At 40.3% G+C, this 19,303-nt stretch overlaps 1 protein-coding gene across 3 annotated transcripts in view; it reads left to right on the top strand.

Moving 5' to 3' along the window:
* srgap3 (SLIT-ROBO Rho GTPase activating protein 3) overlaps positions 1–18,831 on the top strand; it is a 61,123-nt gene extending 42,292 nt beyond the window's left edge. Inside the window, exons 7-22 of one of the 3 annotated variants that reach the window (XM_031287442.2) lie at positions 892–1,113; positions 1,243–1,344; positions 2,132–2,329; positions 2,591–2,675; positions 4,629–4,656; positions 5,664–5,766; positions 7,180–7,240; positions 7,867–7,944; positions 8,054–8,188; positions 8,674–8,779; positions 10,144–10,371; positions 10,493–10,566; positions 12,862–13,042; positions 13,243–13,392; positions 13,500–13,815; positions 15,183–18,831. In XM_031287442.2, coding sequence (XP_031143302.1) covers positions 892–1,113; positions 1,243–1,344; positions 2,132–2,329; positions 2,591–2,675; positions 4,629–4,656; positions 5,664–5,766; positions 7,180–7,240; positions 7,867–7,944; positions 8,054–8,188; positions 8,674–8,779; positions 10,144–10,371; positions 10,493–10,566; positions 12,862–13,042; positions 13,243–13,392; positions 13,500–13,815; positions 15,183–15,629 — 2,514 coding nt within the window. In that variant the 3' untranslated portion in view covers positions 15,630–18,831. Of the gene's footprint in view, positions 1–891; positions 1,114–1,242; positions 1,345–2,131; positions 2,330–2,590; positions 2,676–4,628; positions 4,657–5,663; positions 5,767–6,257; positions 6,289–7,179; positions 7,241–7,866; positions 7,945–8,053; positions 8,189–8,673; positions 8,780–10,143; positions 10,372–10,492; positions 10,567–12,861; positions 13,043–13,242; positions 13,393–13,499; positions 13,816–15,182 lie in introns of those variants that run through there. The other 2 variants (XM_031287444.2, XR_004897599.1) reach the window with 2 other exon arrangements.
* Positions 18,832–19,303: the final 472 nt, after the last annotated feature.

Raw genomic sequence — 19,303 nt, 5'->3', positions numbered from 1 at the left:
GATGATAATATAAAAAACATGAAAGTGGTAGGATTAAAGAGTCTATCTAATCTTCCTTCTCCGGTCATCTGCTTCCTTCAGGCTGCTGCTGCAGATATGAATGTGTTCTCACTCATTTTTCTTGTTAAAAAGAAGCTGATTTACTCCCTTTAGTCTTTAGTCTATTGAGCCACTTTGACTAAGTGGTGCAATAAGGCTTGTGCGCCAAAATAGAGAGACTGCTTCCTCAGTGCTTTAGAGTGTTAAAGAGTGTTTACTTAAGGATTCACAGAGCTGTCAGCTGCCTCAAGATCCTTCTAAACCTCCTCACTACCATCCTCTGCTTAATTAGGTTACTTCATCCAGCTCTGTATGATAATGCTCTGTAATTATCCCTGGTGTCCTACTGTGCTAGCTCCTGTAATTCTGTGAACTCTACTTCTATTTTTGAAAGTTAACCCGTATCAGGATGTAATTTGGGATTTAGTTCATTAAATAGGTCTAAACATGAAAGGTGCTCAAACTAACAGAATTCACAACTAAAATTATTCCACATTCCCTGATAAATTTGATTGACCAATTGATTTGTCAAATTAAAGAGCAATTTAACACCATGTTGGAAATCTTTTGCTATTTGTTTCTAGCTTCCAGTAGCATAACTGTCCATGTTGCTGCAGTGATGTAGAAGTGTACTCCAGGGTGTGGTCAGTACACCAGGACATCACTGCTGGCTGTGGTTACAGGTGCAACAGAGCACACTCGGTGAAACAGTCTTGAAACTTTAACGGAGAGGGCAGTTTTTCGGCATGGTGTTCATTTTTATTATTTTAGATTATATTTTACAATTCCATCTACCACATTTACAGAGTGTTTTCCTGGTTATTTATCAGATATTTTTTTTTATTTCCGCAGTGCTGTGACCTAGGCTACCACGCTAGCTTGGCGCGCACCCTCAGGACCTACTTATCTGCAGAGTACACTTTGGAGACATCACGCCACGAGGGACTGGATATCATAGAGAATGCAGTGGACAACCTGGATTCCCGCAGTGACAAGCACAAGATCATGGATATGCACAACCAGGTGTTCTGCCCTCCAATGCGCTTTGAGTACCTGCCACACATGGGAGATGAGGTGAGATGCTTTAAATGCTAAAGAATGTTTTTACTTTCATTTTTTTTTTTTTTTACAAAGTAACATTTTAAGCTTCAGATGGATCTATTTTGATTGTTGCAACCCATGATTCCTCCTCCGCCTCCTAAGGTGTGCCAGGTGAGCGCCCAGCAACCTGTCCAGACTGAACTCCTGATGCGCTACCACCAACTGCAGTCTCGCCTAGCTACGCTAAAGATTGAGAATGAGGAGGTGAGGATTTATGATGGCCCTGTGTCTGTCCAGCACCCCCTCCGCCACCACCTTTTGCCCCACCCCCCTAAAACAGAAAGCCCTGTCTCATTTACCCCAGAGCCAAGTAGGAGGGACACATCACCATCTGTTCTCATTGCAATTACACTCCAATGACCCTTGCTCTGCGGGAGGCAAGAATATATTAAGATTGTCACAGCGCCAATGTTATGTTTTCTGTGAAGTTATATATGAAATTGTCTATTTTGTGATGAAGGGAGGACTTTCTCATTAAGAACAACAGACACAAAGGTGCAAATGGAGGCTATAATAACCAGGGCCTGTTAGATTCTTCTATGACAATGGCTCTGCCTCTTCCCTGTCTCCCTGTGTCTTATGCTCTGGAGGATAATGGACGAGCCCTGCCATTACTGGAAATGAGCTTTATCAATCTTAGCCCTAAACAAAAAGCCTCCTTCAGTAATTTCACATACAATTTGTCTACCAGACACTTTTCATTTTCAAGTCTTAGTCTGATGTATGCCCGACGTGCGGGTCGCTCTGGACTGATATTTAAATGCTGCTTGACGTCATTTTAGTGTAATTCAAGGTCATGTATTTTTCAGGGGTCAATTTGTCTTTGTGCCGTAAATCACTCACTCTTGTCCTTGAAAATGGCATCAGTTATTTTGGTTCCATCAAGGCTTGGAAAAAATAGCCACAAAAATGAAGATATGAGCAAGACTGAGTAAGATATGATGCTTCATTTGTCATCTACTTTGCTTTCTATTTCCCCCCATCTGTGCAGGTGAGAAAGACCTTGGATGCCACCATGCAAACGCTGCAGGACATGCTGACGGTAGAGGACTTTGACGTGTCGGATGCCTTCCAACACAGCCGCTCCACTGAATCCATTAAGTCCGTGGCCTCCGAGTCCTACATGAGCAAGCTGAATGTAGCCAAGAGGAGGGCGAACCAACAAGAGACTGAAATGTTCTACTTTTCGGTGAGTTCATGTCAATTTTGATCTGTCTATCGTTCCAAACTGTTAATGGCCGCCGGCCTGCTAGAACTCCAGCTTTGTGCTGCTTTTCAAAATCAAGGCATCAGTCATCATTTCCACATGCTCTGAAAATAGAAATTAAATTAAAACTAGAACAGATTGAATTCATGCTGATTTGAGCGACACTGAATTGTTTGACTGGGCTCATGTTACAGTGGATTAGTGTTGCTGCTCGCTCATTGTTGCCTTCATCTCTCTGTGTAGAAATTCAAGGAGTACCTGAATGGCAGTAACCTCATCATTAAGCTGCAGGCCAAGCATGACTTACTGAAGCAGACACTGGGTGAAGGTAAGGAGTCTTTTTTCTTCGTCTGTCTTCATCTATGACCCATGGACTCCCACCACAGCTCTGTAAAGTCGCTGCCTTCAGGGTTATAATGGTGCAGGTCTTATACAATACACAGCAGGGAACGAGGTATAGGAGGCTACAAAGACAACAATCTCTTAGAGAAGCCGGAAAAAAGAGGAAATGGTCGCTGCTATTCAAATTGAAAACTATCACACCGAAAGCAGACCACATTTACTTTGAGGTATCCATTCCCCTTTCTACTTATCTCCATTAGTTAGAGCATTATCCGGTTAGTCTCTATATTGTGAAGCCGCAGGGAGGGTTTCCATTTCCAGGCTATAAGAGAAAGGCTTCCCTCGGCCCCTCCCTTCCCCAGGGGTCCCCTTGTCACCTCAGCCGTGAACAGTTTACGCCCAATCAATCAGCAGGACCAGACCCAGGCCCATTTCGGCAGCTGCTCCTGCATCAGGCGTTCACCTTATAGAAAAGGGCATCAGGCACAGACAGCTGAGGCCTTGCAACACAAATTAATAGTCTTTACTTATTCATTTATTTTGCTCTGTCGAGCTTTCAGGACCCCAAAAAAAAAAGTGGGATTCCCTCTGTGGCAAACTACCAACTGCATGCTTTTGCACTCATAAACACTCACATTATAGTTCAATTCAGTCTCTGGACAGATCTGTTTGTATGTCCACGTTGGAGCAGCTGAGAGCATGAGGCATATGGCATCTCCAGGTACCACCCATGTTTAATTATTCATGATCAATCAGGGTTGCTTTGTGCTCATTAGCTCGTTGCTTCATGGCCAAAATAGCATGTTTGTGTATGTGCGTGGTTGTTTGTGAGCATGACAGAGGGAACAAGATGAGACTGGTGTGTGCCACATGGCGTTTACATCTTGCTGCATGTATTAATAAAAACATAATGCCATGCATTGGCACCAGACAAGAGAGGCTAGGATATCTGCCAGCCCTTGTTTCCCAGATAAGGAGTCATCAATTCCCTTGTTCAGTGAATTTGATTTGTAGGCTACTCCTTTTATGTTCATAAAATACATATCGCTCTATCATTGACGGACTCTGGCTCTTTTTGATATGAAATTAGGGGAAAATCATCGTAACTTTTTGCTTGAGAACCTCTTGCAATTTTGAGGTTGGTTGGTCAGAGGTAGACAGAGGCTATCAGTCAGAGGAATGGCATCTGAGAATTGTGCTGTTGTTTCTTCACATGAATGCTCCAGAGACCTTGTCCCATCTGCCAGAATGATGTGTTGAGAAATTGGTTAGCCTTTGCTCTTTCTGTCCATTGTTAAATGGAGTAAAGAAATAATGTTGAATGTTGTTCTTTCCTTTTTTTTTTACATTGACTGCCTTCCAGTTGATAATCCAGACACTGGCAGACAAAGACACACACACACACACACACACACACACACACACACACACACACACTACTCTCAATTCATGAAGAAAAGCTGGGTCATCTTTGAATTAACTGACCGAAGGATGTGTGTTATCAGTAGAAACATAAACATCAACGTATTCTTAAATGAGCACAAAGGAGCACAGTTGAGTATAATGATGACTTTGCAGACTGTGTTTTCTCTATGGATATGCCTATAACATATGCATGTGTTGTTAGAAACCTATGACAAAAGGCTCAGTGAACCAGCACAGACACCCCCAACATATACACACTGCAGCCGCCACCCTCCTTTTCTTTGCTCTGCGAGGAGGCCTATAACCCCACAGGGTCCTCTGGGTCCCCCGTGGTTTCAGCAGCGACTGCTCAATAGCTTTGTCCAATGAATGGTGTTACCACTGCTCCATTCATCTCTCTCTCAATAGTCATGTTGTGTCTCATCAAACCCTTCACTGACAGTGGTCACTGGAGTCTGTATAATATGTACCACAAAGATATAACATGTCCCTCTTGTGTTTTTGTTTTCCACAGGGGAAAGGGCTGAGTGTGGAACTACAAGGTATGGTGTCCTTTCAGCCATTAAGCATCTGCTTATAGCATTTTTTCAGATTGTTATAATATTTAAGACAAAACATGTAAGTTGTTGTTTGAACATCCAAACAGAAACATATATATTTAAATAATTACTTTTTTTAAATTGCAAAGAAATAAATATTTCTGTTATATGTTAATTATATTTGACTAGATTTCATGGGTGACGAAACAATGAATGAAACAAAGGCCGTGCTCAGTATGTTATATGTTAAATCTATTATAATTGGCATGAAGTGGCCATGGTTTTGCAGTTGCTATTGTCCTTTCCAAAAGTGACACTTCCGTTTGCACATGCAATCTATTGCTATTGTAGTTATTTTTATAAAGGATTGTAATACATATTATTAAAATAACTTTTAGCTGCACCTAGAGTTTACATATGAATGCATGATTTTATAATGTTGGATAAAACTTTACAGCATATTTTTGCATATTGATATGTGTTATTCATAGAATGACATAGGAAACATTGTATTGCTTTTTCAATAAGGAATCATGTAGTATGAGTTCCAACGTATCAATATACGATATGTTTGGATTGTTAGCTAAATGCTACATTCTGTCTGACAACATGACATATCAACTAGATCAACTTGCAGGTGGTTTTATTAGCCTTGGTAATAATGCTCGTTCATTTGTGCTGTGTTTTTAGTCAAGTCAAGAAATGTTTTTTTTATTAAGTGTTTTACTGAAGATAGACACCTAGAGTTTTGAACAACCCAAACCCTCTGTAGTAATTATAAAAGGCCGACTTTTATCAGGCGTCAGAGATACAAGATAAAAAAGTTTGGGTCAACTTTTAAAAGATTCTTCTCTATTTTAAATGTTTACTTAAACAATGGGTTTGTTACTGCTCTGTTTTAGCAAGCTGTTTAACAAAGTTTTTTCATACCTGCTTTTGAACCTCCGTGTTTGGTTCTACAGTGTTCACAGAATATGGTGTTTTTGTACCCTTTGTCCGTCATTTCACAGGCCCCCCACCCTTCCCCCTAAACCACAGAAAATGCGGAAGCCTAGGCCACGCTCTATGTATAACCATAAGCTGTTTAACGGCAATATGGAGACCTTCATCAAGGTACCTCTGGTGGTGGAGTATGACTGAGCGGCCCCTGTGGAGCAGGAGGGGAAGGCAGCTAGAGCCTTCACTCTCATTCTCTTCCTCACTTTGGCCTTCTGTTCCTCCCTCTTCCAGCTGCCCTTGATCATGATATAACATCTCTGTTTAACCTCTAATCCTCCTCCTCCCTTCCGTGGTTCTGCCAGTGCAGACAGAGCGGCAGTCAGCTGTCTCTTTATTCCCCTCCAGAACCATTTACCATCTCTGGCTTTATTTTTAAATCCAGTCACACTTTAGACAACTGAGAGGCAGGAGACAGTAGTGGATCTGCTTTGTCCCTCACTGCACCCAACCCTTTACTGCATCTCTGTAGCTTTCCTATCGCCAGTCCCTGTGCTTAGCCTTCTTTAACCTCCAGAGGGGTCATTTGTCATCTGAGCTTTTCTAACTTTGTGCTTCTCTGCCCTTTCTTCCTCTGCTACTCTGTGCTTTGCGACTTTCTGTCCCAGAGGAAGAAGGAATGCCCGTACCCGCATTCAGGTATTTCTGTGGTTGGAGAGTATAGGTCATGATGCAAGGACACTAATACTTTTAGACTAATAGTAGAAATCTTCAGGCTACTGCTCGGGCTGCACTTACATGCTGCTAGTTTCCACAACTGTTTTTATTCTGTGGCATTGGGTTATTAACCCTCCTGTTGTCCTTGGGTCAAATTTAACCCATTTTCAGAAAGTTTCTATATCAGAAATTTGGGTTTCTTTCAACCAAATAAAATAAATAAATAACGTGGACGGTTCCGTACAACGCTCTTCACAAGTAAAATAAATGATCAGTCCACTACTTTCAATGAATGTGGGTGTTTTTTTCAATTTTATAACATTTGAAAAAAGTAATGGATCAAAGAACTTTGAAAAAAGTGACAAAAATGTCGGAAAATGCTTCAAAAACGTGGGGGGGAAAAAACACAAAAAAAATCAAAAGGCGCAGGAAAAAAAGAAAAGAAAGTTTAAATTTTAAATTTTGACCCAGAAAAACAAAAACATGCATGGTCGACAGGAAGACAACACAGAGGTTAATAACAGTTGCTTGTATTTTGGATGTTTTTGTTTGTTTTACACTGCTTTTACTGCTTATGACATTTGCTTGATAAAATGTTTATGAGGTATTAGGTTTGTGATGAAATGAAGCATTAGACTTTTGTCTTGCATATCTTTATTTAATATGAACTACAATAGGGGATTCTTTATACTGTATGTTTAACTCATTCATTTATTTAGACGTATGTCTAAGTTGTATAGTTAATAATGGTGCTGTATAAAGGTTATACAAAATAGTATATATTACTTTCTCTTTTAGTTATGTATTCTTTTATTGCTATTATTTGTCTTGCCTTGTCTGTATTTATTTATTTTTCGCATTATTTAATTTCAGGATTCAGGTCAACCAATCCCACTTGTTGTTGAAAGCTGTATCAGATACATCAATCTATATGGTGAGTCTTAAATCATGTTGCTGTGACGACTACTTCTGAGTGAAAGGACAGAAAAACAAGGCAAACTATGAAGTCCTTTGAAAACTCCTTCTGCCTCATAAGAAGTGACAGCAGCTATTGGACAAGGCAATCTATGTCCACAAATAGCCGCAGGTACAGAGACTGACCTGCTCTGCTCTGCACCTCAACTCTCTGAGGTGCTCAGCTGCCAGCCAATGATTTGACAAGCTCATAACAATAGATCACACACAAATAGATTTAAAAGTCCCATTGGTCTTGGTTTAGTCCATTCAGCCACCCCCCAAAAACCCTCTTTATAACTCCTCCCTGTCTATCTTCACATCTGTCTTCAGCTCATTGCTGTAGCCTGAAGGACTTTCCCCTGGATCTGGACCTAATGAAACTCCAGAAAACTGATTAGGAGCCCTCTAACTAAAACCATATGCTGCAGCCTCACTGAGGGGCCCTCTCATGGAAAAATACGCATCTCCCTTTATGACTAGATTACATTTCCTGCTCTGGTTTGTGTGTCTCCAATGGGCTTTCGTGAAGCTGGCACTGTGGTTTGGAGATAATGGTAGCTAGTGTAACTCTGAATCTCAAATTCTGGGTTGTATTTCTTTCAGGCTTGCAGCAGCAAGGCATATTTCGTGTGCCTGGATCACAGGTGGAAGTCAATGATATTAAAAACTCATTTGAGAGAGGTGAGTCAAAGACAAATGGCGATATATTCCCCTTTGTCCTGTCACAAATACTTAAACAGGATGAACCCATCAAATGTCACCACTGAAAGCACACGTTTTTCTTAATCAGGTGAAGATCCCCTGATTGACGACCAGAATGATCATGATATCAACTCAGTGGCAGGGGTGCTGAAGCTGTACTTCAGAGGACTGGAGAACCCCCTCTTCCCAAAAGAGCGCTTCCTGGACTTCATTTCTACCATCAGTGAGTCACACACAGTATTAAGTATTCAAAGCAATCAAAGTTGTGACTTGACTGGTTGAATAGAAAAGAGAAAACACACATAAAGTTTCTTAGAAACTCAGCTTCACTGGAGTAGAGAAAGGCACGCAGTGTAACACATGGAAGCAATCTCAACACCAGGGCTCTCTGCCTGATATTTAACAGAAAGCCAGAAGGAAGAGGAGAGTGTGGGCCACATCAGTCTGCCGTGTGTGAGTTTACCACAGAATAATTTCCCCGCTGTTTCTACAGTAATAGTTTGATCACTCAATGTGCCTTCGGGGTCCGGTGAAAGGCAGGAGGGGGCATCTATTAAAGTGTCAAATAACAGTTTTCAGAACATATGTTATATTTCAGTGGACAGTGTCACATATACAGTATAAAAGTTTAAAAGCTATATATGTCTTGTTTATTGCAGTGTAAACCACTGTTGTTACACCTCTCTATCTCCGTCCTTTGTGTTTCAGAGCTGGAGTCTGGAGCCGAGAGAGCGCATCACATCCAGCAGATTACTGTTACTCTTTCTCGCACCATCATAATCGTCATGAGATACCTTTTTGCTTTTCTCAATCAGTGAGTTTGCACTGATTACATTTTAAGCCACAGGTCCTTGTGTGTACAGATGAGCATTTAGACAAGTTTATTCTTTATACTAACATCAGTGATGTGATTGAATCTGAAACTTAACTTACATGTTAATTTAATTCTATTGAGGAAAATCCATGTTGAACAAACACCGAATAGCTACAGTCAGTTGAAAAGACAAAATCCAAAAAGAAAAAAATCAAGAAAAAAACCCCCACCTGCTATTTATTGCTACATCTGTCTGCAGTGTTTTAGGAGTTATTTATGGGCTCGGAAACTCATTCCTCACTGAAGTAGTATACCTGTCCCCTTATAATGGATGTTATTAATGCTCCTTATACTGGGATTGCCTGCAGAACAAAGAGTTTGATTTCATACCACAGGTTTTACTGGGCTCCTCTATACCTCCTTGATTGTTGGAGCTGTTCCAGCTGTGGTTTTACTGCTCAGCCTCAGCTTGTTGATAATGTACAAGGACTGATTATGACTTCCTCTTGCAGCACTAAATGATTTGGTTACCCAGAGTGGGTTGTGGCATGTGCTGGTTTAGACGATTTGTTTAGAGGGTTGGCTGATCAGAGTGCTTTTAAAGCTAATGTCTAACTAAGCTTTGCAATGAAGTCTATAATACTGTACGTCAAAACGAAATTCAGTTGAAGCAGTGACTCTGTATGTGATGTGTCTCATAAATAGTTCCTTTTCAGGCAGTCAGGATAGATCACTTAAAGCAGCTATAATCAATATTTTTTACAATGGACCACATGACTACTTGTATGTAAACAGGGTCACAAATAGTGATGAGCCCACAGAGAATTATCACCTCAGTTTCCCTCTACTCCAGGTAGCTTTTTAGCGTCCTTTAGCTCAATGTTTTGATTTTTTTGGCCTGCAACTTCTCTCTTCTAGTTCATTTTTTTGCAGCCGCAGCAGGCAGCGGTTTTCAGCGAAAAAGCTCTAAAAACCAGAGGTATTCAACGTGCACATTTAGCAACTAGCTGGTAAACATAGTGGAGCATTTAGCAGCTGAAGAGCTGGACATTTCTCTCAGGAGTTGGTGGAGACCAAAACAGAGCTAAAAGGTGGATACATATTGGACTTACATTTGCCAGATGGCCAGAAATCTGTCTGCTGGTTGTATAAAGATGCTGTTTACTCACACATTCATCATATCAACTCAAAATGAGATAATACTGGAATGTAGCCGTGTCACTCCCAATTTGATTGACTATGTCTTTTAATTCAGACTACCACTGGACAATAACTTAATCTATACATACCGTATTTTTCATCTGGTGTTGTTAAAAGTTGCCTACATCATTAAACACACAATGCTCCCCTGTCCCGTCCCTCAGTCTCTCCCAGTACAGTGACGAGAACATGATGGATCCATACAATTTGGCAATCTGCTTTGGTCCAACCCTGATGCCCATACCAGACGGACAGGATCCTGTAGCGTGCCAGGCACATGTTAACGAAGTCATCAAGACCATCATCATCCACAATGAACTCATCTTTCCCAATCAACGTGAGCTGGACGGCCCAGTTTATGAAAAGTGCATGACTGGTGGGGAGGAGTACTGGTGAGTATTGGTGTGAGCAAAGTACAATTAGTATATTGAGACTACAGTTTTCTTTGTTCAGAGTTTTAGAGAAAAGGCTATGTTAATTTATTTCATGTTTATAATCCATTTTCTCACACAGTGACAGCCCACACAGTGAACCTGGAACTATTGACGAGGCTGACAATGGAACTGAACCACACACCAGTGATGAAGGTCAGTTCGTCATAGTAGTCATCTACATCTATTTTTTATGAAGGGGCTTTGTTATTACCTAGGTACCTTATGTCCCCAGGGATGGCAATTTTGGTGGTCGGTCTGGTCCAGACAGAAATCATATAACATACATACCCATTAGCCTCTGTAGCTGTACTTTGTGTTTAGTGCTAATTAGCAAATGTTAGCATCCTAATACGCTAAACTAAGATGTTGGGCATGACACATTTTACCTGCTAAAAGTCAGCATTTTAGCATTGTTATTGTGGGCTCGTTAGCACACTGACCTTATCATTTAGCTCAAAGCATTGCTGTGTCAAAATGCAGGCTAATGGAGCCACCAGCATGCCTTTTAGTCATGTTTGTTTATGTAGGCCATTTTTCTTGTTATTCCCTCCACCAAGGCAGTGATTATTTCGGTTTGGTTTGTCCGTTTGTTGGTTTGTCTGTAGCATGGGCCAAGGAAGAACCCATTACATTTTGGAATGGATCTGAATCACGGGGCGGACACACACATTATTTTTCAGATTGCATTTGTGCTGCATTCATGTGGTGTCGGAATAATCTTAAAAACGACTTCCTGACTGGGAAAATTCACACTGTATTAATATTGTGAAATAGGCATGCCTTGGCAAAGTTCTGCACTCTCTGAGTGCCCTTCTAGTTGTATCCAATGTTAGTAGCCATATGAACTGTGGGTCTTGCCTGTGTGCATTGTAGTCAATATCAGAGATAGGTTAAGATGTTACCATTATATTTTCTGATACAACAGCATGCATTTACACTTGTAACCATTTTATGTTAACTTTGCACACACAATATTGAAAATCAAAGAGAAGTTCACATCTTGGCACATAGTATCACATGGATTTCACATGAGAATATATATGATGTGATTTTAGTAGTCTTTGTGGATAAGAAAGCCGTACAGACTGCCCTTTTTTATTAAGTGCTTTTGACTGAGAGGTGAGTGAAGTTTGCGCTGCAACAGCTTATGATGCAAAGGTTATGTGATGTTTGAAGCTGAGTAAACAGTGTTGGCATGCAGCACTGCCTCTTTGATCTGTCTTTCTGTGTGTGAGTCTCTCTCTTTTCCCCCTCTCCCTCCTCCCTCCTCGCCTGCTCACTCTTTGTTCAGTGTAAGTCAGCAATTCTCCTGAGACTTTCTCCTTTGTGCAGTATTTCCCCAATTCTCCTCTGAGCTTTGAATGCAAAACTGGGCCAGACACAAAAGCCAAAACACGGGTGATACACAGAATAATATCTCCTGTGCCATATGTGAAGAGTCAGTGGACAGGTCTATGAAGTATGGAGTGTGTGAGGTCAGACTGGGGTAACCCTGTGTTTGAGCTTCATTTGTGCTATTGGCTGTGTATGTAATGAGTGCTGACTTGAAAAAGACAACAAATGATGATTGCCTGCTGTAGGTTCTGCTCCTGCTTAATGACATGCTGAGAGTCTGTGTGACATTGTGGGCTCTGGTGTTGCACTGTAGTTTCTGTAGCTGGTTCAGTTGGTGTCCTCTGGCAGCAGTTCAGTTTTCATGGAAGAAAAACAAGTTGGTGTCAGATTAAGAACGTGGCAACCATGCAGTACCATTTCTATTTTCATTGCTTTGGAATTGAAACCAAATTTGGACAAACTGTCTTTTTTTTTTTCTTTATTCACTCACAACTTTGACTGCCCTCTTTCACGTCTTTCCACCCCTCTTTTAGGTTTTTCAAAATAAAACAAAATAAAATCAGAGTTTTTTTTCTCGGTGAGAGCTGATTGTTGTTAACCATACAGTTAAGTCTGACTGGCCCCTGCTGGCTGGCATGTAGAAATGCACTGCAGACAAGACCAGGTTTGAAATTTAGGCAAAAATCCTTTATCAGACTTGTTGTGACCTAAAATACTGTAGCTATTTTCCAAACAAAATGTTTAAACAGTAGTGGCCGTTTGTCAAGCAATCACTAGTTCAATAATAAGGCTGCTGGTAAGTCATTTCTTCACACACATGTTTGTAATATTTCAGCTGTGTGACTCTGTAATATGTCTCAGGGATTTACAATGTAAACTGAGACATACTTTTTTGGAGGTAACTTCATGTACTGAATCACAGCAATGATTTAAATTCAGCAAATATTGAACTAGAAGCACATATTCCAAGATCTCTTGATTTTTTTGTATTGATTGTTTTAGTATTATATGTACTTAATAAGATCCAGGATTGTAAATTATGTTGTTGATCATAACCATGTCGGGCTCTATTAAGCAGTTGATTAAGCTTTTTGTTGATCTCTATGTTTTCAGAGGTCGAACAGATCGAGGCCATCGCTAAGTTTGACTATGTAGGACGCACACCCAGGGAGCTGTCCTTCAAAAAGGGAGCCTCTTTGCTTCTGTATCACAGAGCGTCTGAAGACTGGTGGGAGGGCCGGCACAATGGTGTGGATGGCCTCATCCCACATCAGTACATTGTAGTACAAGATCTGTGAGTAACAGCAGAATGTGTTTTAGTAGCTGTTCTTTCTCTTGTGTCATGTAATTCTGCTGATGACATTACACTAAACTGTTGGGTTGGAAAAAATGTAACACTCAATATTCCTTCAAAATGTAATTACTGTAGGTATACATGTACTTGTACTTCATGTGTGTAGCTTATGCTCATCATCAGTTCCTCTGCTGTTTCAGGGATGATGCTTTCTCAGATAACCTCAGTCAGAAAGCAGATAGCGAAGCGAGCAGTGGACCGTTGCTGGATGATAAGGGTTCATCCAAAAATGATGTCCCATCACCATGTGAACAATCACCTGATTACAACTTTGGAGGAGTCATGGGGAGGTGGATGCAATTAAGAATAACACCTTTTCCTGTTTTAAAAGTGCTATTGAGTGCTATTGAGGAGTTTTTCTGTTTGACTGTTGTTCTGATCTGATCCCTCTCCGCAGGGTGAGGCTACGGTCCGATGGAGCTGCAATCCCACATCGTCGGAGTGGTAAAGACACCCACAGCCCAACCAGAGTGGCTGATACTCCACCACGGGCTGCAGCCTGTCCTAGCAGCCCCCACAAGGTGTCCATTAGCAAGGGTCGTATGGAGAGCCCAGAAAAGAGACGCCTTGGCACCTTTGGCAGTGCTGGAAGCATCAACTACCCAGACAGGAAGGCCTATCCTGAGGGCCACCCTCTGAGACCGGTACCGGGGGCCACTCGTCACAGCAGCCTTGGGGACCACAAATCACTGGAGACTGAAGCTCTGGCTGAGGTAAATGTGGGAAATTCCTGGTAGAGGCAAAACTAGCTGGGTTTGTGAAAAAGATACAGAGAAATATAAGTTTTCTCTTTTGATATAATTTGTTTATATATATGTCTGGTTGGTGGCACTGTGGTCTCAGTACCAGACGACTATAGCATATAAGAGGATTTGGAAGGTTTGGTTATACAGAGCCAGCTGTAGCTGTCTGAGAGCGGCAGCTGGTACCAGGAGTAAATGTCAGGGGCCGACTGCAGCTAGGAGATAGACACGCCTCAAGGACACAGAGGCCTGGAACTGAATAACAATCTGAAGAACACTGACCGTTCCATCACACTTTAATGGCTGCAGCTATTAGAGTGTGATGGAAAAAAACACAAATTACAGTTCATCTAAAATCTCACAAACAACATTTTTAACTGATAGTATCCCAATAGAAAAATGAACAGGACCATAGTAGTTGTTTTGCATATTGTAGCCCGTTTACCACATATATTTTATACTTTATGTCTCAACTAACCACTTTGCAAGCCATGCTGCTGTGGAGGATGTTAGAAAGGATGTTTTACCATTCCAGGCACCCATTGGTTTGCATTAATTTCTGTATGATATGATAAAACTGCATTAACATTTTAAATGGGTTGGCGCCTTCTTATTTATCAGAGCTTTTACATGTTCACACTCCTGTCAAAGCACTGAGGTCATCCAATCAGATGCTCCTCGATGTTCCCAGATCCAGGTTAAAAAATAAAGATGAACGAGCTTTTTCAGTGGCTGCTCCAAATCTCTGAAATTGTTTACCTATTCAAATAAGAACTGCTCGGAAAGCTGAAACTTTCAGGTCCTTGCTTAAGACCCACTTCTGTTCGTTGGCTTTCAATTCGAGTTTTGACACCTTGACCTTTTTTACCGTTGTTTATTTTGCATTTTTTGTGTATTTTATTCATTTTGTTTTTGAGCTTGTTAAGCACTTTGGTCAACTATGTTTTTTTAAATGTGCTATATAAATAAAATTTAACTTGAACTTAACACGCAACAATAATATAGCCTTGACAAAAGTTATTGCAGACTTGAAATTTACTATGATGGATTACATACCATAACAAGTTTTAAGTTTGCAGAAATTAAACAAAAACCAAGCCATGCTTGAAAACGTAGGAAACTGTATAAGGGGGGAAAAGTTAGTCTAAATCTTACACTGTACACACTTTTTTTTTGAAAATGGTCAAAACGTATGTATATGAATTTTAGTTAGGTTAACAATTTCAAACACATGGGTATAATCCTAAGTGTCATTTTTGTAAATGCTAGATGTCTCACTTACCTGGCTGTTATTTTTGATTGTTCTGTTCTCCTCATCTTCATCTCTCTTTTACCAGGACATAGACAAAACTATGACTACAGCGCTCCATGAGCTTCGTGAGCTGGAGCGACAGAACACCGTTAAGCAGGCTCCCGACGTGGTCTTGGACACCCTGGAGCCCATGAAGAACCCAGTTAGCTCCGAGCCCGGCAGTCCTCTGCATACCATAATGATCCGTGACCCCGATGCAGCAATGCGCCGCAGCAGCAGCTCCACTTCTGAAATGATGACCACCTTTAAACCTGCTCTCTCTGCCCGCTTGGCTGGGGCTCAACTACGCCCCCCACCCATGAGGCCGGTACGACCTCCTCCCACCCAGCACCGCTCCAGCAGCTCCAGCTCTTCAGGGGTCGGCAGCCCTGCTGTAACTCCCACTGAGAAGATGTTTCCAAGTAACAGTACATCTGCTGGTTCTAATATTAATACGTCTGGTGATGCTGGAGATAAGTCAGGTACCATGTAGCAAAGGTGGAATCTGCTAGGTGGGAAGGTTGTAAAGCTTCCCAAATGAGGGGAAAGCTAATGGAAATGAGTGATGATGTGTGAAAAGCAGCTATTAATATTTTCCTCTCTTGTTTTCTGCCTGACTTAATTCATATATTCAGGAAGCTCTTGAAGCGAGCCTACAATATGTTACCATGGGCATAAAGCGGTGGAAGGAGCTGTAGAGGTGTGATAGTATTAAGCTCAACTCTCTTTGAAACTTGATATAACTAAAGAAAATGTGTATAAGAATACATGTATTTCAGTTTACCTCAGTTTTCAACAACAAAAATCTGTGGCCATGTTCTCGTTTCAAAGATGCAATGAATGCACGTGAAGCAATACTTGTGTGACATTCAGTATTAGTTACTTTCTACCCAGCACACGTTGTCCAGCTGACGTTTCAGTTACTCCTGTTGATGTGTATGAACCACCTCATCTGGTCGGGTATAAACATGCAGGCTAAAATATCATGTCTGGCTACCATTTAGGTTGCAGGCCTTATGGCTGTACATACAATATTACTTGAAGTCGCACCATGCTTTCTGTTTGTACTATAATACAGTGGATGTTCAGCAAATTAACAACTTAGTGACATTATGTACTTCTGCATGCGGGGTTTGGAGAACATACGGAAAAAAACTTGCATCAGTCATTGAGAGATTTGTAATGATGTGGGATTTTCTCATATGGTCATTATAAGCATAAAATAGTTGTTTGAAACCTAATATTCATGAAAAAATAGTAAAAGACTCAAGTTTCAGATATCCAAATATGTGACAAAGTAATACATGGGGATCTTACCGTATTATATTTTGAATCTGCCATGTGTGTGGTACTCTAGATGTTGTACCTGAATTCTTTTCGTTCACTGTTAAAGACAAAAGCATCCTGGCATGAAGATGATCTCTGAAGTCTGAGACATACTAATCAGAACTTAACAAAGCAAAGCATCTGTGGGCAGACTTAACTAATGCATCGACTTATGTAGAAATCCTGTGGTAAACTTGTACTGTACATAATATATAGCTCATAATTTTTTAGGTGTTAATCTTGTACAGGCTAATACAAAAAGGCAGGGTTGACTGTGAATTGAACTTAAACTTAAGGTCATAAACCACCTTTCTATCATCTTCAGTAAACTACAAACATACTCTTTAACTGTGTACAATAGTTCAAAATTTTTACCTTGTACTGTGTGCTTAGAATGCATTTGGTAATTGTACTGTAGAAAACTGATTGCTGTTGAACGGACAGCAACGCCTGAATAAATGTTTTCTCCATTATGTTTTTTACACACACTCGCCCATTTTTACACTTAGTTCGCAACACTTCAACTGTTGCAACTTCAAGTATAATTTGGGGGATTTTATTATTGCATAAGAGACATGGAAAAGTGGAAAAGTGCCCTATAACAGTTCCTCTTTTAAATATAAAATGTCATACTCACCCAGAGGAACCTGAGAAGCAGATGTTGTGACATACTGTTATCACAGCTATCACAGTTTCCTTCCTTCCTGCCTTTTTCTTTTCCTTGTTGATAGATACAGTTATGCTCTAACTGTAGACTATTTCTTTCATTGGAAGAAAACTAAAAAGAGTTTTAGTGTTCATCTCTACTGTACGTCTTGTCATTCTGACAGCTGTAGTCCAGAGACCTTGTCATCCGCATCCCAAAGAGCCTGCTCTGTTCTGCATGTTTTGAGCTGTAATGTCTGACTCATATTCTGCGTCGGTTAGGCAATGGCTGTATGTGGTGCCTTTCCTTGGAAAAACGCACAAATGAATTCAATATTGGATGTTTTTTTTAAAATATACCTTAAAATTTATGGTGACTGTCTGGGAATGAGAAATTAAGCTGCTTGTAGGAGTTGCTAAAATAAAAGTGAAAAAGAACAGTGCTTGATTGAGTAAAATCAACTTAAATATTAGCATGTAAACCAGGCTCTGATTCCACTGTCAAATCTGTACAGTCTGTACATTCTGCAGTGTTACTGAGATACATGTAAATTAAATATATATGCTTGTTGTCGATGAATTGATTCTTAAGAACAGAGAGCTCGAGCAGCCAGAAAAAGGCAATACAGCATTTAAGGTCAAACAGTGCACTCACATCCTCTGCTGGTTCCTGTTGGTATTGCCTCTCCTTGTGACAAAGCAGTGGATACCTTCACCTTTACAGTATGTGGGCATTATGATCTGGAGCTAATATAACAATCACTAGGCTTATCCATATAGTTCTGTTTGTCCTGGTTACAGTTTTGCACCAGTTGAAATCTATGAAGATAATGTTACAAAAAAAGCATATATGTTTATTGAAATACAAAGAAAGCACACTTTCAAAAAGTGAAATAATCGTTATATTTAACTAGACTGTTTTTTATTTATATACACCTGTGTAAGTGGAGCAGAAAATTTGAGTGCCTTTTGTGCACATCAATTTTTATTGGATTTTTTCTATTTGCTTTTTTTACTGTAATATGTTGTCTATTAGTTGCCATGTTTATTATAAACTGATGTTGCTTTTTTATCTTTGCTTTCTATTGCTACTCAGTCGTCAAACCACCACAAGGAATACATTGTGTAAAAGTATTCCTCTCATGAATTACAGAAGAATCATCATGAAATGCTCGTCTGTGTTTGATCGCTGAAGAATAAGAGTTATAGAAACTACTGTACACGCGATCTACTGGTGAAGTTTAGTAGAATCATCTCAGAATTTTTTTCAAATTTTTTTGTTTTACGTGTGAACTGCCTGTGCTGTGGTTGAGCCGTAACTTGTCATTTAGCTCTTTCCCTTCATTTCAGTATTGTTGGAAACAGCAGGACTGATATGGACCCTCTTCTTGAAGAGGTTATAAGGCGCTTGGGTCCCTCTCCTTCTCCCTACATGTGATGTTACACAGACTTTCTTTCCTGGAATGTATGCTGAAATAAAACACAGTCTGCCGACATTGGAAGACAATATTCAAAAAAGACATCACAGTAAGAGAGCAGAATGTCATCTTGTGGGGACCGGAGTGCGAGTTGCTGTCACACTGTTTACCTTCTCTTTAATGTTTGTCTAGTGATGCTGTTTGTTGAGTGTCTGGTTGGTTGAAACCCTGTGATGTAATGTACACCATACCACTGACTGGATGTTGCAAACCCCTGCATCCAAATAAACCATTATTGCTCTGTGATGTGGGTATTTTGAGTGAATTGATATGTGGCGTTAAAAGGACAATCTGGAATCCAGCTGTGAATGAAACGTGAATTACGTCAAAGAAATAACAGATAATGTAATGGCATTTTTTTCTGTTGTCACTTAAAGCCCCTAAAACCCTGGTTTCAAATTTTGAGTATTTCTCTGTATAATAAAACACATATTATTAAATGACCAACAATGAAATTACGAGTTGGGAAAAAAACATCCTTACAGTAGGTATTATTAAAAGTTGAATACTCAAAAACTCAGGTTTCACTGTCATAAGATTTTACATTTTAATAAATGTTGCTAAATCCTGATTGTTACATGGAGGGACAGGTGACACCACTCTTTTCCAACTGAGTCTCACCCACTTCAAATAACAGAAATCTCTCGTGAAATAATCAAAGCCGTTCTCACTTTGGCATGAAATTGTGTGTTTGTGTACGACCCCGTTGATCATAGTA

Source organism: Sander lucioperca, chromosome 6, assembly GCF_008315115.2.
Source record: "Sander lucioperca isolate FBNREF2018 chromosome 6, SLUC_FBN_1.2, whole genome shotgun sequence".
NCBI classification, from domain to species: Eukaryota; Metazoa; Chordata; class Actinopteri; order Perciformes; family Percidae; genus Sander; species Sander lucioperca.
Note: the sequence above shows the minus strand (reverse complement) of the source record. Positions and strands in the feature narration are given on the sequence as shown.